This window comes from Mus pahari, chromosome 5 (genome assembly GCF_900095145.1).
Source record: "Mus pahari chromosome 5, PAHARI_EIJ_v1.1, whole genome shotgun sequence".
NCBI lineage: Eukaryota > Metazoa > Chordata > Mammalia > Rodentia > Muridae > Mus > Mus pahari.
In genome coordinates, this window is record NC_034594.1 from 149,519,560 (window position 1) to 149,542,711 (window position 23,152).

The following is a 23,152-nucleotide window of genomic DNA, read 5'->3' on the forward strand; positions in this document are numbered from 1 at the left end:
TCCTGGAACTCACTTTGTAGACCAGGCTGGCCTCGAACTCAGAAATCCGCCTGCCTCTGCCTCCCAAGTGCTGGGATTAAAGGCGTGTACCACCACGCCCGGCTTATGCTTCTCTTTTATAATTCCTGTCCATTGAGAATCCCCTGGCCTTAAGCACATTGATCATACATGCTTAGCACTTTTTAACCAGTGTAAAATAATTCTATTATCTGGAGCTGCTATGAATCTAATTCCACAGCATTATTCTCTTTGTAGTCTTAACCACATTGTCTTAAATCTCTGTACATATATTTTAGATGATTCTTAGACATTATATATAAAACACTAGACAATTTCAGCCCTAGTTAGATGCAATGTAACTGCTTAAGAATATTTATTATCTTTCTTCATATCTTTCTGACAGGTTGAGCGTCAAGCTGGTAGTGATCTACAAGCTTACCCTCTGCAGGCTAGCTTTCACGGTATTAACAGGCACAGAGCAGGCTACTGGGGAAGAAAAGTCTTAAGAGTATCAACTCTGTAGCTACAATAATCAGCCTAAGAAGATATTCTCATGGTTGCAATAGTGACATGTCATGAGACACAGGTGAAAACTCATGTCTGGTACTGTAAACATGGCCAAGGATCTGTTGCCAAGTAGATTATGAACGCTAAGAGAGAAAGTACAATTAACATTTTGCTAAATAAACACAGTACTAAACTATATTCTAAACACATCCTTGTACTTTATAACTCAGCCTTAATAAGGGAAGCTTCTTTTATATAGTGAGCTGAAGAAAACACAGAGATTCATCTTCGGTCAAAATGTAGAGAATAAGTGACTGTGCATGGTGCACTTGTCCATAAATGGAACATCTAAATCCACCCCTTCCTCACAACAATGCTCACAGAATAATGACAGAGAGAACAGAAAGATTATTAAAGAGTTACAGGTAGGGAAGGATGGGGAGAAAGAACACTGCCTGATGGACCTGACAGGGCTGTTGCACTCATGAACTCGCTTCTATAAGGTAAAGCCAGTCAACACAGCAGCATGGACTGGAAGGAGATCATGAGGCCCCACTCCCAGCTGAGAAGCCTGGGCAACTGAAGGCTGCTGGGGAAAGAGAATGCGTTTTCTTCAGAATGGACACTGATGGGTTGCTCTTGCTACCATAGATAACACTTTACACCCATGCACATTTTGATGGTACTAACTGGATTCAATGAATTACATTATTTTTAAATGAAGAAAATACAAGTTGGAAAGGGTACAGGGTTGAGGGTGATCCAAAGTGGTGTGGGGAGTGGAATGGTTATAGTCAAAATACATCATATACATTTATGAAATGCTCAAAGAACACACAAATAAATACACATTGTAAAGTAATAATAACTAAAACTATATGAATCTTAGCAAAGACACAGAATGAGAAATATATATAGAATACATAATAAAACCATAAATACATGGCCGTCTTTCACAGTATACAATTACATAAACTCACAACTACATAAAGCCAAAGGAGACTTTCTTCAACACATGGTTTTGGAAAAAAATGGGTGTAAGTATGAAAAAGAATGAAATGTGAGTCTTATTTTAAACCACATATACATACTTCAAAACAAAGATCTAAAGCTACAAAGCTAGAAGAAAACAAAGGTAAAATCTTTATGGCACCTGTCTTAGCAGTGATCTTGACCATAACACCAAAAATACAGGCCACAAAATGAACACTAATTTAAAAACCTACTTTGAAGCAAAAAAAAAAAAAAAAAAAAAAAAAACAGCAGAATGAAAACTGAAACTTAAGAATTAGGCCAAAAAGTCTGAAAATACATAAATATTTCACATATATATGAAATATATTTGTGTGTATATATATGTATATGTGTGTGTGTGTGTGTATAATTTTGGGTATTTTTTTTTTTTAGAGAAATTCTCCAAGTTAGAAGCTAGACTGGCAGTTACAGGCTAGCAAGAACTACAACCTGACAAAATGAAACTCTGTATCTTTATGTACTCTTCCCCCACAAAGGATGTAAAAGAAGTTAGTTTCTAATTTTTGATAAGGAACCACTATAACTCAATAACCAAAAGACAAACAACCAAGTAATCCAATAAAAAATGAACAAAAGATTGTTCTCAGCATTTCCATACTCAGGCAAATGGAAGTCACAGACCACAATGAGGCAACACCTTACTTCTAGCTACTAAAGACATTAGAAAATAAATGATGGTCATGCATCAATGGAAGGAGAGGGCCTTGGTCCTATGAAGGCTCTATAGATGCCCCAGTGTAGGGGAATCGAGGGTGGGGAAGTGGGAGTGGGCAGGTAGAGTAACACCCTCAGAGAAGCAAGGGGAGGGAGGATGTGATAGGGTGTCTCTGGGAGGGAGGGAAACTAGGAAAGGGGATAACATTTGAAATGTAAATAAAGAAAATATCCAATTAAAAAAGAAAACAGATGATGGCAGGTGTTAATGGTACCACTAGTGGTAGGTGCTGTGAAAAGGAGTACGGCAGATCTTTCAAAAATTTTAAAACTACCCCACAATCCAGCCATCCCATTTCTGGGCATTTACCCAAAAGAATTAAATTAGCCATTCAAAAAGGCAATAGCTTGACCATGTCCACTGTAGTACTATTCACACAGTCTGGAGGTGGAACTAACAGAAGTATTTATTAACTGACGAATGAATAAAAAATATGTAACATATACACACAGTAGAATCTTCTTCACTCTTAGAAAAGAACTCTGTCATTTAGGACAACATGGAAGGAACTAGAGATCACTGTGCTAAGAAAGCTACACACAGAAAGGACCATATTATCTCATGCATATGGGGAATATAAAAGTGTTGATCTTCGTTTGAAGAAAACAGTGATGACCAAAGGCTACAGAGACTGTAAGAGGGGAGAAATGGATGGTTAAAGACTGATTAGTGAATATGACTACAGTTGGATGGGAGCAAAAAATTACTGTGTGCTACTGTACAGTCGGGAGACCATAGATAGCAACATATTATGCATTTCTAATAATTACCTTAAGTAAAAGTTTGAGGAGATAAATATAATTTATACATACATTAAAATATGACATATCCACTAATACGTGTGTTTTCAACTATAAGTTAACATAAACTTAATTTTAAAAACAAATGCAGTAAAATATCTTAGAACATTTTTTTAAGAAAAGATAACATGGGAAACTGCTTCAAGTTAAAAATTTAATAAAGTTTTTCTAATTAAAACCAGTATTACTATTAAGAACAACAGAAAATATAAAGTCAAAAAAACAAAATGAAAATATAAAATCCTACACACATACATGCACACACATGAGCACATACAGGCATGCAAACACACATATGCATGCATATGCACACACACAGGCATACACATGAACAAGCACATATGCATGCATACCTTCATATTTATAATTTAATGATTGTGAAGGAAAAACAAGTCAGTAGATCTGAGACATTAGACTCACCACTTTTAAAAAATGTCCCAATCTTAAATCATCCATTCAAATAAAGTAGAAAAGAAAGAATCCATCTAGTTTATCACACAAAAAAATTTTAGAGTGGGGCCAGAACATTAGAGAGGATTTGAACTCTGAGACACCTCTAAGTCCTTACTGACACTAGATGGGAGCTCTATGAAGTCTCCAGACAGCAGGTGCCTCATGAACGCAGAAACACATACTCCAACAGAAAACTCAATGGGTTAATTTCCATTTTCTTAAAAATAAATGAGAGAAAATTGATTCTTCAGATGAGTAGACAGTTAGTGAAGGAAAGTCAAAGGACTTTAGAGGCTCAAGAGCTGACATAGCTGTTGTCTACCTCACATCTCATATTCATCTCAGCCCTCAGGAAGTCAAAGCAGAAGGACTGACACAAGAATGACATAGTAAGTTTCAGGCCGACCTGGACTGCAGAGCAAGAAACTGTCTAAGTCCTTCTATCTCATATCAAAAAGATATAGCTTATATCCAACTTTGGGAGTAAAAATGGGCAAACTCTGCCGGGCATGGTGGCACACGCCTTTAATCCCAGCACTCGGGAGGCAGAGGCAGGCAGATTTCTGAGTTCGAGGCCATCCTGGTCTACAAAGTGAGTTCAAGGACAGCTAGGGCTATACAGAGAAACCCTGTCTCGCAAAAACCAAGAAAAAAAAAAGGGGGGGGGTCAAACTCAACTAAGCTTCAGTAAATGTTAAAAATCCATTTATAATAACATTTTTCAAAGAAATCCAACAACAGGGAGCACTGCATTAATCTATCACCCAATAAACACCTTGTCCTCACATCCTGGACTGTGAACTCAAGATTTAAAAAAAAAACAAAACAAAACAAGATATTGATCCTTGCTGTCAAGAAGTTTACAAAAAACAAAAAAACAGAAAAACAAAACAAAACAAAGGAATAAACCTATGTAAATGTGTAGCCGGAGAGCCTACCTAACCTACCCAAATCAGGGTAAGTACTGGGGAATTGCTGCTTGACACTGAGACCTCAAAGACCCAAGAGCTATTATGACCACAGCTCTAGGTTGAGGTCTCTGTTGTGAAAGAAGAACTCAGTGTGCGAAAGCCTAGGGTAGATGAATGAGAGTTAGGCATGAGAAGGGTGTACACACTAGCCTGTGTACACTTCAAAACAAAGAATACTGCAAGTATAGAAAATAAAATATTATTAGTGCCACACTGTTATTTTCCTTTTCTATATTCCTAAAATACATCATAATTTATTGATCAAAAGTATTATTAAAATAATATTTTAGCATAAAAGGAGCTAGGTCTGCAGTTCAGTGACAGAGCACTCACCTAGCATGTAAATGCCCTATAGAGTATTTCAAAATAACAACAAAAACTTTTGTCTTTGATCATTTTATTCGATTTTAAAAGATTATTTTGCTTTCATTAAAGTCTTAGAGAAGCATGATAGAATAAGTTATTCATTTAGAAAAGAAGGCTATTAATATTCTACTAAGTTGTTGATTACGATAAAATATAATAGCATCTGTAGGAAAATAACCTTGTGATTGAGTTTGCTAGACCTAACTCATTACCGGGACATCAGATAAAAGAATATTAAGATAGAAAGTGGCAAAATAGGTATAAAAACAGCCAATCAAAAGACTGGAAATACAGCCCCATGGATGTCATGGAGCTGATCAGTATCATGATGTTGTTCATGAGTCACAGGAGATTGATTAGTTACACTATTATTATTTACTAATATTCTAAAGTTTAGACTAAAATCTCAGAACCCTTCCCATTTGATATATGAAACTAACATGCATACAGGCAGTTATACTAGAAACATTTTACTACCACATTCCATCCTGAATTTCACACATAAGCACAATATAGCTTGTATATAAAATGTGTTCAATTTAAAAAGATATTTGTGTACCGTTTTCTCAGAAGAACTTTATTTTAAAGTAGTCCAAGGGTGATTTATCATTTTCCAGCCCTAGTTAAACATGCAAGACAACAGAAACAAAACAATAAAGTGTAACACATTGCAAATATATTTTTATCTAATTATAAATAATGAATCCAGAATCAAATACATCTTTACACTACTTTTTTAACATAATAAGAATGAACAAGTCTCTTACCTTTCCTCTGGTGTGTCTACATGAAATGTTCTCTCTATAACAGTGGTCCACTGAAGACATCTGATAATAAATGTATTTGGCTTTGGTCGTTCTGTTTTCATTAACTGACATTCTATAAATAAAATTAAGTATCTCTTTAAATACACAAGTACTTAAACTATCAAATAGTTGAAAACTACAGTGTTATTCTCAACAAAATACACAGCAACTTATAGCTTTCCACAAATATCTGTTCAAGGTTATTCACTAACTGACATTAGTATTTCTTTGGAGCCCATCTTCAGTCTGACTGGTTCAACCTGCTGAACCAGACTTCAGTTTTTCCCCAAACAAGTCTTGTTCTTTCCTGCATCTTTAACTTTTGCTTCTCTAGCTTTTACTATCTGAAAAACCTATTTATTTTAATCCTTTCCATTTTAAAGCACCAACTGTCATAGCAATACCAATCCTTTAAATCAAATCATAATCATTCCATAAATGTTTTGTTTACTTTTGGGCACAGACTTGTCATTTCCATGTCTACAGTTTTACTTATTTATTAGTATGCCCCTTCTTGTTCACCTGACATTGTTTTATAGTATCAAACATCTTTAAAGGGTAGCTTTTATCACTGAGGTCTTCTCAAACAATAAACTGTTTGTAATTCTTAAGTGTACACAGTCAGTAGAATCAGTCAGCCAGGAATTGATTAGATTCTGTTAGGGAATATCTAGGAAGATGTCAAAGCACAGTCTAATTTAGATGGTATGAATTAGAGTTCAATGCCTCTCTCACAAGGGAAAGGAATCAGAAGTCACTTGTAAACAGTAATAAGCCAAGTAAGACATGGGTGCCCTTAGTAAGAGCCTGTAACCCTCACAAGCTAGAATTCAATCATGGGCTTGATAAGACAGTGATTCCTCCAGGTGATGGACAGAGGTAGAGAGAAGTACCACTGCATTGCTCTGTATGACTAGAAGGGCGGCAACGAAGAACCATCATGAAAGAGAACTAACTGTTAAAAGAAAGAACAAAACAAAGCAAAAAACCAAAAAGCTGAGTTCCCCTAGGGAGACAACACACAGGAAGCAAACATGGACCAGGGAGTCTTATTTTGGCTGGCCTTAACCCCAGGGTAAGGCCTAAAGCTGTTGTACTGAGCAGGGAATGTCAACACAGACAATTAGAGGGGCATATGCAGCAAGGGCTCTATCAAATGAGGAAGTGCTGACCAGATCTCCTTAACTGAGAATCACCCTAGTGAGCCTAAGAGCTCCAGGCTGCAGATCAGCAGGCAGGGAGAAATCAGGAGCCACCTATCTAGAAAGTACAAAAGCAGGCATTCTGCCTGTACATAGGCCAGTATTAGAGCAGATTTCAACAGTTACAACACATTTATAAACCATTCACTAGCTAGATAATTAGACACCCCTGAAGCATACGAACCAGGAAGCAGGTAGTATCTCCGTAAAGGATTACCTGCCTAGCCAGCCCACAGACTGCACTTAAGTACGGTGTGCAGCGGTCCTAGTACATGAACAAGGATGGATGCTAGTGAAGTGAGGATAATTCTGGCAGACATCAGATACTTGTCCAGTACCAGCAATATCATCAACAAGAGAAAAAGACAAAAGTCTTCCAGTTCAACAAACCCTCCCAATATATGTGCATGGCTCACTACACAGAAAGACGCTCCATCCAATACGTCACCTTTTCTTTTAATCTTTGTACACTACTTCTCATTTTTACTAAACTTTTAATAATACTTCTAGTGGATTTTATATCATGCTATTTGTCATTCCTTTTTATATGTTAATCTAATTTTTATGTATTCATTGGTGGTCACTCTTTTTCCCTTCTTTCTTTTGTTTCCTCAGGATTCTTCCACTTCCCATTTAATACTATTTTAATGCATTAGATTAAAAAACACATTTTTAATTTGTTTTATTTCCTATCCTTCATTTAACTAATCTTGTTTATGAAACACCACTCATTACTCTTTCCTTTTTTTCCACTTTAATCTCTCCTCATTTGTACCCCTTCATAACATTCTTTTCAACCCCCTGTGAATTTATTTAACCTTGCTTTTCTTGTTTCTGTCTATCCCACTCCTGATTGGTAGCTTCAATGAGCAGAGTCCCCGTATATTCACTTCTTAGAAGGCCTGGTCCTCGGCTGGGAAGACTTAGAAGGAATGGCCTTGTTGGAAGAGGTGTGCCACTAGAGCTGGGCTTTTGGTTTCAAAAGCTTGCATCATTTCCAGTATCTACCTCTTTTTGGGGGGTAGCTCCTTGCCCCCCAAAAGGTAACAGAAAGCCATACCAAGATACAAGCAAATTATAAGAAATATGAAAAATTTTAAGGTATCAAGGTTCCTCAACACAATTAGAAACCCATCAGCTACCAAATTATATTAAACTATAAAAATGTAACATGAAATTTTAAAAAGATTATCAGTAAAAATAAAAACATGAAAGAGGATTAAAAACAAGCAGACAAATCCAATTTTGAAACTAGAACAGCAACATAGGAAGAAAAATAAAAACAAAAAGAATAGGAAAATGGAGGGGAATAATCAATAATACTGGTTTTAAAAACATTCAACAAGGAAACTGATATAGGAGAGGGTAACTGAAAATGAAACTCTTAATGAGAACAAAAAAGGAAAGAAAGAAAGAAAGAAAGAAAGAAAGAAAGAAAGAAAGAAAGAAAGAAAGAAAGAAAGAGCGAACACAGCAGAAAGCACCATCAATAATAGACCTGACCAAGCCAAAGACAGAGTAAGACATCAGATATAAACAGCTGAATCAGCAAAGAAGTATAACTAAATGTCAATAAGGAAAAGTAACCAAACGGACACACCACAGCATCAAAGAATTCTGAGAAGTAAGCAAGGGGGCAAATCTATTAAAATCTATTAACTCAAAAGAAAGGTCTGAGATAAACATTTAAGGAATTAAAAATGTTTTTGTAAGTCTATAGAAACAGATAACCAAATACAAGAAATGTTTAAAACCCCAGACAGACATGATCTAGCTCTTCAGAAATAAAGTCAAAATGAAAAAAAAAAATCCCAATTCAAGAAAACAATATTAAAATCTTTATGGGAAAAAACCTCCAACTCACAAAGGCAAACATGTTAGAATTTAGCATAATATCAGATCTCTTATTAGTATCCTTAAAAGTTAAGAACCATGGAATGTTGCTACATTCAGCAAAGATAGCTGTGAAAATTGACAAAGAGACGTTTAAAGACAAACACATGAGAGCAGTTCATGGCCACTAAGCCAGCACTAACTACTGGAGGTTTTCACATGAATATGGAACACAGAAAGTAAGACCATCTCAATCGTAAGAGCATGGAAAAAGAGCAAAGTTCACAACAGAAAAGAATTCATCATCATGTTCAGTGCAGTAAACCAACACATCCCAATATTAACGAGGGAGAGAAAAGGTCAAGGAACAGTCAAACTAGTCAGAAAAACAACTGACAAAATTATCACAATGAATAAATATCTTTTAATATTAATTTAAAGTATAAATAATCTCAACTCACCAATGAAGAGACACAGTTTGGTAGACAGGAAATCTAGCTATCTGTTGTTTCCAAGAAATACATCTTACTGGTAAAGGGACCCAAAGACTGAGTCAAAAGGTAAAAGACAATCTACCAAGCAAACAGAAACAAAAACCAAGCTAGCATAGCTATTCTGGTGGCTGGATGAAATATACTTCATGGTAAAAATAGACAAGAGATAAAGAGAAAGCCACTACACATTAAATAAGAATAATTCATCAAGAAGATAAAATAATTATAAACATATCAAATGTTAGGCCTCCTAATTTCATGAAAAACTGACCAACATAAAAGGCCACATAGGTCCTGAAATACTAATAATGCATGATCTCCATTTCCTAATCTGTAGACAAGTCATCCTACCTAAAATTAACCTACATGAAAGCAGCACTCCCAGAGCTCTGTAAAACAACAATCTTATGCCACAAAATACTAACTTTTCAGATTATTTTTGTGGCCAGCATTGTGTATGCATGGTATATATGACACATGCATTAAACTGTGCCTCTGTGATCTGGGCAGCACAGAGATGGTCACTGGGTGTCCTCCTTAGCACTGCCCATTGTATGCTCCCGAGACAGGGAGCATTGACTTTGAAATCTCTGTTAAACTGGCTCTTACATTAAGCAGTTACACTAGTTAAGCTCTCCAGAGTAACCAACTACAAGCTGAATTTTAAACACTCCGCTTACTGGACACCATTCTGAACCACAGATGACAGAGTTTGTTCAAAATTCTAATTTTTCTGCAAACTTGAAAGCCAATTAACATGTATATGTACATATTTCCAAAAGGAATTATAATAAATCATCTGCTCAGTTTTTATTTAAAAGTATAAAATTGTATTTCAACCTTTTTAATCTTTAAATACTACTTTTATCCTTTTAAATATATTCTACTAAGGCTTGGCATGGTGGCACATATCCTTAACTCTATTACTCAAGAACCAGTGGCAGTTGGCTCTCTATGAGTTTGAGGCTAGCTTGGTCTACATAAGGAGTTGCAGGATACCCAGGGCTATATACTGAGACCATCTCTCTCCACTAAATAAATCAAGAAATGATGTCTAATTACATCTCCATCTTAAAGGTACTCGTGTAATATACTGAAGATAGGTCAAGTGTGTGGCCAATAGATAGCAATTCCAGCACAACCATTAAATGACCATTATATGCCAAATGCTGCACTCTGGTTTCTAAATGTTTCCACCTTACAGCAAAAACATAAACAGTGTAATTACCCTCCATTTTGTAAATGAGCACATCTACAAGTCTCAAACTAGCTAAAAATTTGTTCAAAATGCACAGCTTGTATGAAACTGTTTGAAGACATACCTCAGTAGTATCTGAATCCAAATCCTAAGAGCTGAAAAAAAAAAAGTGCCAGAAAACTTATCTGTGAAAACTGAGCAATCTATGAAAACAAGGAGACTGGACCTAGTTCACGTGGTTGCCCCCCTACTCCGTCTGAGCTTGGTTTCTCTCCATCTATGATACCTTCTCATTACAAAGAAAAGAACTTTCACCTGCTAACCTTACGGCAGGAAAGAAGAGGCTGGATATCTTTGTTCCTGGCTCTAACACTGCACAGGCAATAACAGAGAAGGAACATTCCCTTGCAGAATCCTGGTCGATGGTACTGATTGTTTCTCAGGTTAGGTCCAGCCAAGGAGAAAGACGCAACCTCTTTGGATTCTTCTCATGGCTGGAATTCATGCTGTACATTAACAATTACATTACATAATAAACATGTTTATTTATGATGAATATCGTTGCATAATAAACATGTTTATTTACTAATGATGAATAACTCCAAAATGGCATACACCCAGAACCACATTTCTAGTTACTGTTCCTGAGCCAAAAACATATTACACAAAAGCAACATATATTTTTCCATGCAAAGAAATAGAAAATAAAACAAATTCTCATTCCTTATTGCTTAACAAAGTTAATAATTAGGAGCCTATGATCAGGATACTAATATAATTTTTCTATTCTGATGGATGTTCTTCACTTTTATGATCTGTATTTCAAAATCTAACATTTTAGAATACTACTTTGGTACCTTCATGGGATACTATTTGAAGCTTTAAATCATAAACCTCTCCAAATATTTTTTCTTTAATGTATATGGTTGTCATGGAGATCACTATTTACTCAAAGCATATTTTGAGAGGCAGTATTTTCACCACTAATATTTTTCCACCATGTATTAGGTGTTCCACAGTTACTTTTTTTGCACACATGAAATTGCTAATAAAAATGAACTGTATTTACTTTGAAATAATAATTCAAACAAAAAAGTAAAGTGCAACCCTTTACTGAAAGAATTTTAATATAGTTAGCCCTGGACTTTAAAATGTGGTTTTATATATATGAAACAAGTAATCTACAATGATTTTAAGTGTATAGTTTGATGACATAACAAAATGCAACTTAGTACCTTAAACACTTTTTCTGCTTAATATCCTTTTTCTCCTTACAATAAGGTCTCATGTACCCCAGGCTGGCCTCAAACACAGTTTTTAGCTGAAAATGACCTTGAACTTCTGATCATCTTGAGTGTTGAGAATATAGCCCTGTACCATCATACTCAGTTTTATAAGGTTTTGGGGCTGAACCTCAGGCATTTTGAATTCTAGGAAAGAAGTCTACCAAATAAACTACTTTTAAAATTTATAAAAGAATTTATTCAGCTCTGTCAGTCTATGACAATTTTGTTTATTCCTTTGTCAAAATAAAATTATCTTTAACAATAAAAATTATTGATGGGGACATAAAATTTTGTAAAGTAACAAAAACAGAATGATTTATAAGGTAAACAATAAATCTGCAAATAATATAGACTATAATGAAGTTCAAAATGACTTAAATATTGCTCTAAATATATTATATGCATATTTTAAGTTATAAGAATAGCCTATAGAAAAAGAATCTATCAATATGCATTTGGAAGCAGTAACTGTTGCTAGTTCGATGATTCAATTACCATGAACTATTTTGGCATGTTTCAAAAGCACTGCCATTTTAAAACATACAAAATATCTAAAAATGCAACTATGGTAATAGATTCTGAGTGCATGGGTTGGGGTGAGAGAGAAAGACAATGACAAATTGGTCCAAAAGGACACTGAGACTTCATAGTTGGAAGACTATTGTGCTGACAATTAGTAACAGAGGAAGCAGAGCACAAAACAAATGAATGAAAAAGGCTGAACTTGCAGTGAAAGGCCTTATTATAGTGCAGAAACATTGTTATAATAAAGGGGCAATGTACTCTCCTCTACGGAACTTCCAAACAGCACCCCAATCTCTTTTCTCTTCCCCTGCATTGCATTTTCCCATTAGCATCTGCTTGATTATGTATTATTTCTAACCCAAAACAATTCCTCTATATTATTTCTAAATCCTGAGGTTGAAAGGCCCCCTCCTTCCACTCTGGCCTTAGGCCTCATTTAACATTACTAGAAATGTAACAAATTCTTTCAAATCAAGACAGATATGGGATCGGGGGACACTAAGTCAGTGATTTAGCACTAATAGTTCAGGAGAAGCAACAAACATATGAAACTCAAATACAATTTGCCAAAATGTTGAACTATATAATTTATCAAGATTATCCAGATGATATTTCCTCTAAAACTTATTGTCTGTGCTGTGGCCTCTGTTATAATTTAAAGATCAATGCTGAAAGCTTTATATACTAGTAACTTTTCTGCACCATTACTCTTTCCTCAGATAGACCTGGTCCCCAACTCTAAATTTTATCTTTATATACTAGATGAGAATGCTAAGAGTTGATCAATAACACTGACAAACTAGTTAAGAGGATTGTAAGCACTTCTTTCCTGAATTCCCCACTGGAAAAAGCTATTACCCTGAAGCCCTAAGCAGTAGACAGGCTGAAGTAAGGAGGAAGAACAGAACAAGCACTGGACTTAAAGCCTTTACCTTATTCTACATGTGTCAAAATTCTGATGCAGGGCAGTTATATAATCTGCTCAAATTAAGATATATATATATATATATATATATATATATATATATATATATCTTAATACATATATATAGACACACACACATATATATAGACACACACACATATATATAACAAAATAATCAATAGACCTGATTGTTATATTGGTGTTTACCTTATATATCCTAAACAGGTTCACCATGCTCAAAATATATTTTGAGAATATGTATGTGTGAATGTACCATGTATCAGATCTGCAAGCGCATATTTTTCTGTGGGTATTGACTACTCTTTACCTGAAGAATCTAAACTCAATATATAATCAAGATGAATTCAAGCTAAGCATTAGACCACAGCTACTTGCTTTGAAACTCTAAGAAAATTTTAATCTCTATAGATCTCCTTTATTATTCTCTCTTTGGAGAATAATATTTAAGTCATGTTTCTTATTGTAAATATAATTATAAAAAGTAAAACAACTGATACATAGTAGATTTTTAAATGTCAGTCCTTTCCTAACCCCATCAATCTCCAAGTTCCCTATTATTAAATTTTAAAATGGGATTAAAGCACCAATTACAATGGGCATCTAATCATGATTCTAATTATCATTTTTAAAACCACACACAATCCTCTACTATCTAGAAACTAAAATTTTAAGTTGCAAAGTAATTTACAGAAAAGAAATAGTCAAAGACTAAATCATGTAAAAGTATGTATGTTCAACCAAACATTTTCTATAGATTTTATCACATCATAACTGATTAGAGTTGGAAAGCAACAAGCAGAATTGTTTTTGCCTTTCAAATATGAAAGGGCATCACAGAAGACAACACTAGGATTAGTAATAAGATAAGACAACAAAACAAGGATTCTTAGCTATGAATCAAAGTTGACTTGGTATCTGGTGGTTTATACATCACTTTAGATGATGAACAACGCCCATCCTCTTTCTACCCACGTTACAGCAACACCCTATAGAAAAAGATTTGTTTTGTTTTATTAATGAAACATTTCAAGAGATACATATCTGTTCCAAGCTAAAAAACTATAATTGAAAAATAGATTTTACTCTAAAAGCACTTCCTTTATGGTGGGATTTGAAATGCAACATTTATCTGTGTCAATAAAATTATTTTATGAGTTAATAAAATGAGACAATAAATAACAATGATACTACAAAAACAAATAAACAAACAAACAAAATCTACCAGATAAACTAATGGAAATCCTAGGGCCTAATTCTGACTTTGGGAAAACAAATATCTGGGATGATTGAAGTAGTCCTTTAACTATTTTCAAGGGGCAAATTTCTTTCTTTCAGGTATTCCTCTGTGAGGGCTAATTTTATGTCTATTTGACACCGTCTAAAGTAACCTGAGAAGAGGGAACCCCAAATGAGAAAATGCCCCCATAAGGCTGATCTGTAGGCAAGTCTATAAGACATTTTCTTAATTAATGGTTGATATGGGAGGGTCCAGCTTTTTGTGACTAGCGCCACTCCTGGGCTCATAGTCCTGGGTTCTAGAAGAAAGCAAGCTGAGCAAGCCATGAGGAGCAAGCCAATAGGCAGCATTCCTCCATCGCCTCTGCATCAGCCCCTATGTTGATTCCAGCCCTGGTTGAGCTCCTGCCTCACTGCTTTTGATGTGTAACTGTGAGTGAAATGATTCCTTTCCTCCCCAAGTTGCTTTGGTCATGGTGTTTCAACACAGAAACTGTAACCCTAACTATGACACCCTTTCCTCCAATAGTTTTCCAATAGTTTATAGGAAATGACATACCACTGAGCTCTGATTCATTCCTGAGAATTTCATACCTATTTATTCAAAAGGGAAGATATTCAGCCCAAGTTTCTGAGAATTTTAAAAATTAGAATAATATTTATGCCTAGAATCCAGCCTGTCTTTTAAAATATTACCATTTCTCTAAGGAATCTCAATCTCCAGACGGGATTTTCTCGATAGTCTAGCTTCTAATGAATCTCCCCTTTCCTAAAATTTGTATTTTAATTTTAAAACTTACTCCAGAATTTAATCGTGAAACATGTCAAGTACCAATTCCAAGTGTCACAAAGTATTTTTGCTACTATATTACAAATTCTTCAGATCCACTGACTATTATCTGTGGAATGATAAAATGAACACATAATTTAGAGTTTGTATTTTTACTCATATAGTTAATTTCTGGCTCTAACAACTAGGAAGGAGCATAAGACAAAATTTTCTGAGCCTTTTCAAAATAGGAAACAAAATATTTAACTCACAGCATTCCTGCAACAAGTGATTGAGATAACAGTATCTGAAAGGGTATGGCAACAGTTGAAATATGCACAATCCTTAGCCAGCAGAAACTTGGTTCTTCAAAAGACATTTGACTAAATTTACACTGTCATTTTCTGTCTTATTTTTAAATAAGGCATCTACTACTTACAGTGAGATAAACCTATTATTAGGCTTAATTTCCCATCTATCTAAAATTTTCCTCAGAATTAGAAGTAAAAACGCATCCAATCTTCAAAAAGTTAAGTATATAAAATAGCCTAAGAAGTCACTCAGATCAAAACCACTTATGAATGTGCATGGTACTGAACTTAACAGAATGTAGCAATTTACATAAAAACATCATGGAGAGTTAAAATATAGCTCATCATCAAGGTTTCTGAATATGTTAGGCCCTGGGTTCCATCTCTACCACTACCAAAACAAAAATATAGAACATTAGGCCATACAGAAAATACTGAAAAGATATGAGGTGTATATATATGAACATAGATACAATTTTTTTTATTTTGTACAAATGTTTAAGGATAAGTAAAAAAAAAAAAAACCAATAATTTAGCTTCCCCATGTTAAAAATAATAGACCAACTCTAAGATTTCTTTGCCTGAGGAAAGGAATGGTATTTGGACAACTTCTTCTTGACATATATATGCATTTATTCCAAGTATTTCAGAGAAAAGAATTTCTGAACATAAACCAATTAGGAGACTGTTAACATAATCCAGGAAGAATTAATGAAGACCTGAGCTAGCTGGTATCTGGAAGAGCTGACTGACGGCTGGTTTGTTTGAAGATATACACCTACCACCACAGAATATAACCAGATAACTATTACATACTGCTTCTTTTACAAGTTCCATGGCATTTACTTTCTATAAAAATTCATCCAGTGGAAAAAAGACAGCATTTTCAACAAATGTGCTGGTTCAACCAGAGGTTAGCATGTAGAAGAATACAAATTGATCCATTCTTATCTCCTTGTACAAAGCTCAAGTCCAAGTGGATCAAGGACCTCCACATAAAAACCAGATACACTGAAACTAATAACAAGAGAAAGTGGGGAAGAGCCTCGAGCACATGAGCACAGGAGAAATTTTCCTGAACAGAAGACCAATGGCTTATGCTCTAAGATAACAATAGACAAATGGGATCTCATAAAATTGCAAAGCTTCTATAAAGCAAAGGACACTGGCAATAGGACAAAACAGCAACCAACAGAGTGGGCAAAGATCTTTATCAATACAACATCCAATAGAGAGCTAATATACAATATATACAAAGAACTCAAGAAGACTCCAGAGAATCAAATAACCCTATTAAAAATGGGGTATAAAGCTAAAAAAGAATTCTCAACTGAGGAATATCAAATGGCCAAGAATATTCAACATCCTTAGTCATCAGGGAAATGCAAATCAAAACAACCCTGATATCCCACCTCACACCAGTCAGAATGGCTAAGATCAAACACTCAGGTGACAGCAGATGTGTAGAAAGAGGAACACTCCTCCACTGTTGGTGGGATTGCAAGCTGGTATAACCACACTGAAAATGAGTCTGGTGATTCCTCAGAAAATTGGATATAGCACTACCTGAAGACCCAGTTATACCACGCCTGGGCACATACCCAAAAGATGCTCAAATATATAACAAGGACACATGCTTTACTATATTCATATCAGCCTTAATTATAATAGCCAGAAGCTGGAAAGAATCAGATGTCCTTTAATAGAGGGATGGATACAGAAAATGTGGTACATTTACACAATGGAGTATTCAACTATTAAAAACAACGAATTCATGAAATTTTTAGGCAAATAGATGAAACTGGATAATTATCATCTGAACCCCATCACAAAAGAACACACATGGTATGCACTCATTGATAAGTGGTTATTAGCCTAAAAGCTTAGAATACACAAGATACAATTCACAGACCACATGAAGCTCAACAAGAAAGACCAAAGTGGAATGCTTCAGTCTTTCCTAGAAGGGGGAACAAAATACTCACAGGAGCAAATATGGGGATAAAGTGTAGAGCAGAGGCTGAAGGAAAGGCCACCCAGAGACTGCTCCACCTGGGGATCCATCCCATATACAGTGGTCAAACACAGACATTACTGTGGATGCTAAGAAGTGCATGTTGACAGGAACCTGATATAGCTGTCTCCTGAGAAGCTCTGCCAGAGCCTGACAAATACAGAGGTGGATGCTTGCAGCCAACCACTGGACTGAGCATGGGGTCCCTAAAGGAGGAGTTAGAGAAATGACTGAAGGAGCTGAAGGGGTTTGCAACCCCATATAAAGAACAACAATATCAACCAACCAGACCCCCTAGAGCTCCCAGGGACTAAACCACCAACCAAAGATTTCACATGGAGGGACCCATGGCTCCAGCCACATATGTAGCAGAGGATGGCATGGTTGGGCATCAATAGGAGAAGAAGCCCTTGGTCCTGTGAAGGTTCAATGCTCCAGTGTAGGGGAATGCCAGGACAGAGAACCAGGAGTGGGTGGGAAGGGAACACCCTCATAGAAGCAGGAGGATTGGGGATGGGATAGAGGGTTTTCAAAGGGGAAACCAGGAAAGGGGATAAGATTTGAAAAGTAAATAAAGAAAATATCTAATAAAAAATTCATTTTGGCCACTAAACCCACTATTCTCTTCATTTACTATGTGTACATTGATAATACTATACAGTGTCTATGTCAAATTCCTATACAAAAACCTATGATACAAACCTCTAGGCACCAAGTAAGATACTAAATGATCAACAGACTTTTAGAATTTAATTATTCTGAATTTAATTATTCATAATTCATACCTATCTAGTTAATGACTGATCTAGATAAACAAGATAAATGCTAAATCTAAATTTCTCTCTCCATAGGTTCTGATTTAACCCATCAACTGATTTGTCTCCAAATCTGAAATCCGAATCTAACTTCAGCAACAAAGATCATTTTTAAGAACCATAATTTTCTATTTTCAATGTGAGTAAAAAATAGGTTAGATTAGATAGGAAACATTCATTTAAAAGGGGGGCAGCTAGGAATGTAGAAGTCCTATCTTTTCTAGAAGAGAATAAAGGAACATTGTGAGACAGTTCCAGGACAGACCAACATCTGCAGCACAGAAGGCGGACACAGAAGGCGGGCACAGAAGGCGGGCACAGAAGGCGGGCACAGAAGGCGGACACAGAAGGCAGACACAGAAGGCGGGTGTCTACGAGTTTCTTGAGACGGATGCTGGCACACCCCGCTTCTTACCACACAGAATAAGAAGGAACCTTGCAAAACCAGGATGAACCTGAAGACATCTGGGCAGTTATTCACTCTTCCATAGAAGAATTTTTCCCTCTTTGAAGTTTAATAATCTAAGAATTCGGTAAAAAGATGTAAACTACCAGAGATCATGGCTAATGGACAGAAAAACTACTCTGCTCAAAGTACCATGTAACAATATGCGTTTGTAGCAGTATTTTTCAACTCAATGTGCATGTATTCTCAACAATGTTTTCTCAATCTATGACTATCAGAATGAGTTATGGTAACTTCTAGTTTTTAGTTATGGTTATACCATCCTTAAAAATAATTCCTAAATTACATCTCTATTTCACTGCATTACAAAGATATCTTCATTCAGAGTCCATACTTGATCTGATAAACTCAAATTAGAATAAAGGCCAAATGATGTTATCCACATCCCTTAGTTCTTTATAAATTTCCATTCTACATGCAATGGCTACTCAACAATTTAAGTAATGGTTTTTATATTCTAAATCAATGAAAAGTGAAGATGAAAACGGTATGCTTGTATAGATTTTAAATATTCTCCAAAGACACATTTTAAATGTTTGGCGTTTAGCCTGGAGCTCTTGGAAGATGGTAGAAACTTCATGAGATGTGACCTGTGTCTTTTGGTTATGGGTACCATATCCCTGAAGATTTAAGAACCTGGTTCTTTCTCTTTTTGTTCCCTGGTCATGAGAAAAACCATTTTACTCTGGTACTTTTCACCATAAACCAGTACCTCACTATGAGCTCAAAGCAAAATGATTAACCTCTAATGCAGGAAAACCCCCAAAGCTAGGAGCAAAAATAAATCTTTCTGCCTTCAGTGGCTTCTTTTATGCATGTTTTCACAACAACAGGACAAGTATATAATGCACTGACTAACATAAGATAACATTTAAATGACAGCAGAGTACTGCAAGATTTTTTTTTTTTTTTAAAAAGAGTCATTCTTTATAATTATGTGCATGGAGGGGTATGTTCCAGTGAGTACAAGTACCCACGGAGGCCAGAGGTGTCACTCTCCCTGGAGTTGGAGTTATAAGCAGGAATGAGTCACCTGACATAGGTGCTGGGAGTTGAACTTAGGTTAGTATGTATGCAGTCTTAAATACTGAGCCATCTCTTCAGCCTTGAATCACATAGTTTTAATCCTGGTATTTAAATACCATTATATGGTAAGATAATCTTAAACAAATCACTGACTCCAAAGGCTTCATTTTCTTATCTAAAAAGGAGAAATTTACATACTATATGTTCAGATATTCAAGAATAATTATTAAAGTCATAATATGTACTCTACGAGGTAAGATTAAACTATTTTACCTAGAATAACTCAGACCAGTAAGAAAGACATACTTATAAACCAGATAACCAAGAAACAAGGTGATAAACACACACACATATGCACCAAACCCCAGTTTGAGGAAAGCAGAGGGATAGTTTTAAATGAATGAATGGGGAAAAGAAATTTTAAAATTAATTAGACAAAAGAAAATTACACAGGCAAGCCAGGTGTGGTGGCGCACGCCTTTAATCCCAGAACTTGGGAGGCAGAGGCAGGTGGATTTCTGAGTTCGAGGCCATCCTGGTCTACAAAGTGAGTTCCAGGTCAGCCAGGGCTATACAGAGAAACGCTGCCTCAAAGAAAGAAAAGAAGAGAAGAGAAGAGAAGAGAAGAGAAGAGAAGAGAAGAGAAGAGAAGAGAAGAGAAGAGAAGAGAAGAGAAGAGAAGAGAAGAGAAAGAAGAANAGAAGAGAAGAGAAGAGAAAGAAGAAGAAGAAGAAGAAGAAGAAGAAGAAGAAGAAGAAGAAGAAGAAGAAGAAGAAGAAGAAGAAGAAGAAAAGAAGGAAGGAAGGAAGGAAGGAAGGGAGAGAGAGAGAGAGAGAGGAAGGAAGGAAGAAAAAGAAAGAAAGAAAGAAAGAAAGAAAGAAAGAAAGAAAGAAAGAAAGAAAGAAAGAAAGAAAGAAAGAGAAAATTACACAGGCAAATAGAAGATGAGGACATTCCAACCAGAAGCGAAGACAAAGAGCAGAAGAGCAGCAAAGTTTTCACGGAGTTATAAACAGCTCAGCACTGCCGAAGCAGAACTGCAGAGCAGAAGAGACATGGAGCAGGAGCTGAAAGGAGCGGCCAGATTGAAGACATCCTAGTATGATACATTAAGGAAGCTGGATGCCATCCAGAAGGCAATGAAGATCCAAGGCAGAGTTTTCCTGGGGAGAATGGCATAGTTAGGATGTAATTTTAGAAAGATCCTTCTGACAGACAAGTGAAAGAAGAACATGAGTGGCACAGACGAGACGCAGAAATATAGTTAAGAGTATGCATCAGAGACTAAGAGAGTGAGTCATTCCAGGAAAATAGTTTGACGCATACATAATAGGTTTGAACATAAGAATAAAATCAACAGAACTAGGAATGGATTGAGAGTGTGGTAAAGATGTGAAGGAAAGGAAAAGATAGGGAACAGACCAAGATTTCTACTCAAGCAGAGGCAGAACTCAAACCCTGAACAAAGGAAAACAGGCAACTGTCTTAAGGAAAAGTAAAGGCCTAAAAACACATAGGGTGGCAATAACTTTCAGTGAAATTAGTGTGACACAATTCTCAGGAGAAAAGCCTGGTCTGAATACATGAAAAGTGGGAATAAGGACACAGTTTGTAACGAAGGTTTTATAGACAATATAATCCTGTAGATTCCAGTGTAATGTACAAAGTGTGAAGTCCTTGGCTAGATGTTTATTAAATACCAAATTATTCTTCCTGCAAATAAGAACACAGAGAAACCTGACAGCACGGAGGACAACACCATTCCAAAAGTTTAGTCAGTAGAATGAAATGCAGCTCAAAGCCAATCCAGAAAACAAATTAAAGCTGAAAATTAAATCTAAGCTTAACGAAGGATTTTAGCCAAATGTGTTACCTTGGCAGTTGAGGAAAACGTAAAAGCAAGAAGGCCATTTTCAATGTTTTCTTGCTTGTTTCCCCTAAACCAGGACTAAATCTAGTAAAGACTTCCTGACTTTCCTTTAAAGAAGGTCTTAGTTCCTCCTTTAACAAATGATTTTCCTATTTCTGGAATAATCTTTAACTCTGAAGGTTTCAAGAGAACTTCTCAACAAACAAGCCATGCTCAGTCCTTCCCAGCCTATTACCATTATAGTGTCCATATTACCTATCATATTTGCCCATGATTTACATTTATACACATGTCATAAATGTCATCATGGGAGATGCTGAAGTAGGAAGGTCTCTGTTAGGTTGAAGCCAGCCTATATAACATGTTCCAGGCCACTCAAAACTATAAAATGAAACTTTGGTGGGGGTACCCACAGCACAAAAACGTGTAAATCTTTGAGTCTTAGTTTCCAAAGTCTAAATTAAATAAAATTAATGCTAGACAGATGTGTATGTATATTTTTCTTTTGTTTATAAGGTCCATAGCCATGATGCCGGCATAAGAAGAAAAATGTTGACTTCCCACCACCATTAAATATGAGGTGGCCACGAGAGAAATCATCAAAAGTAGTTTCAATCAAATAGTAGTTAAGTGGTATAATCAGTGAGAACAAAAGGCTTTGGGTATTTTTTCCCCCTGGTACTGCTGTCTGAAACCAGGGCCTTATGTATGCTAAGCATATACTCTACCCCTAGCACGGACAATGTTATTAAGAAGTGAAGAAAATCAATATAATGAATATTGGGAAATAAATTTTAAAATCCTTCTGGTTCCTATCAAAATTTTTTCAAACGAGTAAAAAGGCTATCTCTTAGAAATTTTATTAAAGTCCATATATAAGTATAATGTTCATGTATGATCACACACATATACATATTAGTACTTATACGTGCACATGTGTGTGAAGCCAGGTGTCACCTTCCTTCATCACTCTCCACCCTACCCTTTGAGGTAGGCTCTCAATGAACCTAGAGTTTACAGATTATGCTGTGCTGGCCAAACCATGAGCTCCATGATGCAGTCTTTCTCTGCTATTAGAGACTAGGAATAAAGTCATGATCTCCTGCACTGGACAGCCAAACTCAAGGACTTATATCACCACAGGAAGCAGATAACAAAATGGAGCAATCTTAGAAGTCAGCCCATGAAGGAACATTTTTAATTCGCAGAAAAATAGAGGCCTCAAATTGTAGCTATCAATGGGATATATAATATTTAACATATCTTAGAAAAACCTTGTAATAATTTTAAAGGCTATTCAAATTCTTTTAATTTTTAAATTTTATTTGTATGTATATGTATGTGTGTGCATCTGCTTGTCTATATGTGTAACATGTACATGAAGATACCCAAAGAGGCCAGAAGAGGGTGTCGGATCCCTGGGACCAGTATTCCCCATGCTGTGGACCACCATTAGCAGTTACCTGCTGAGGCATCTCACCAGCTTCTTAAAGAATAGATTCCATAGG

General features: G+C 35.8%; 1 protein-coding gene across 9 annotated transcripts in view; it reads right to left on the minus strand.

The window, feature by feature from the left end:
- The window catches only part of Akt3 (AKT serine/threonine kinase 3), a 250,033-nt gene that overhangs the window by 95,060 nt on the left and 131,821 nt on the right, over window positions 1-23,152 (minus strand). For 6 of the 9 annotated variants that reach the window (XR_003843865.1, XM_029538449.1, XM_021198899.2 and 3 more), the window contains one exon: window positions 5,615-5,726. Coding sequence is in view for 7 of the 9 variants with exons in the window: in XM_029538449.1 (XP_029394309.1) it covers window positions 5,615-5,726 (112 nt within the window). In the remaining 2 variants the exon portion in view is untranslated. Of the gene's footprint in view, window positions 1-5,406; window positions 5,467-5,614; window positions 5,727-9,149; window positions 9,261-10,703; window positions 10,887-23,152 lie in introns of those variants that run through there. The other 3 variants (XM_029538453.1, XM_029538451.1, XM_029538454.1) reach the window with 2 other exon arrangements.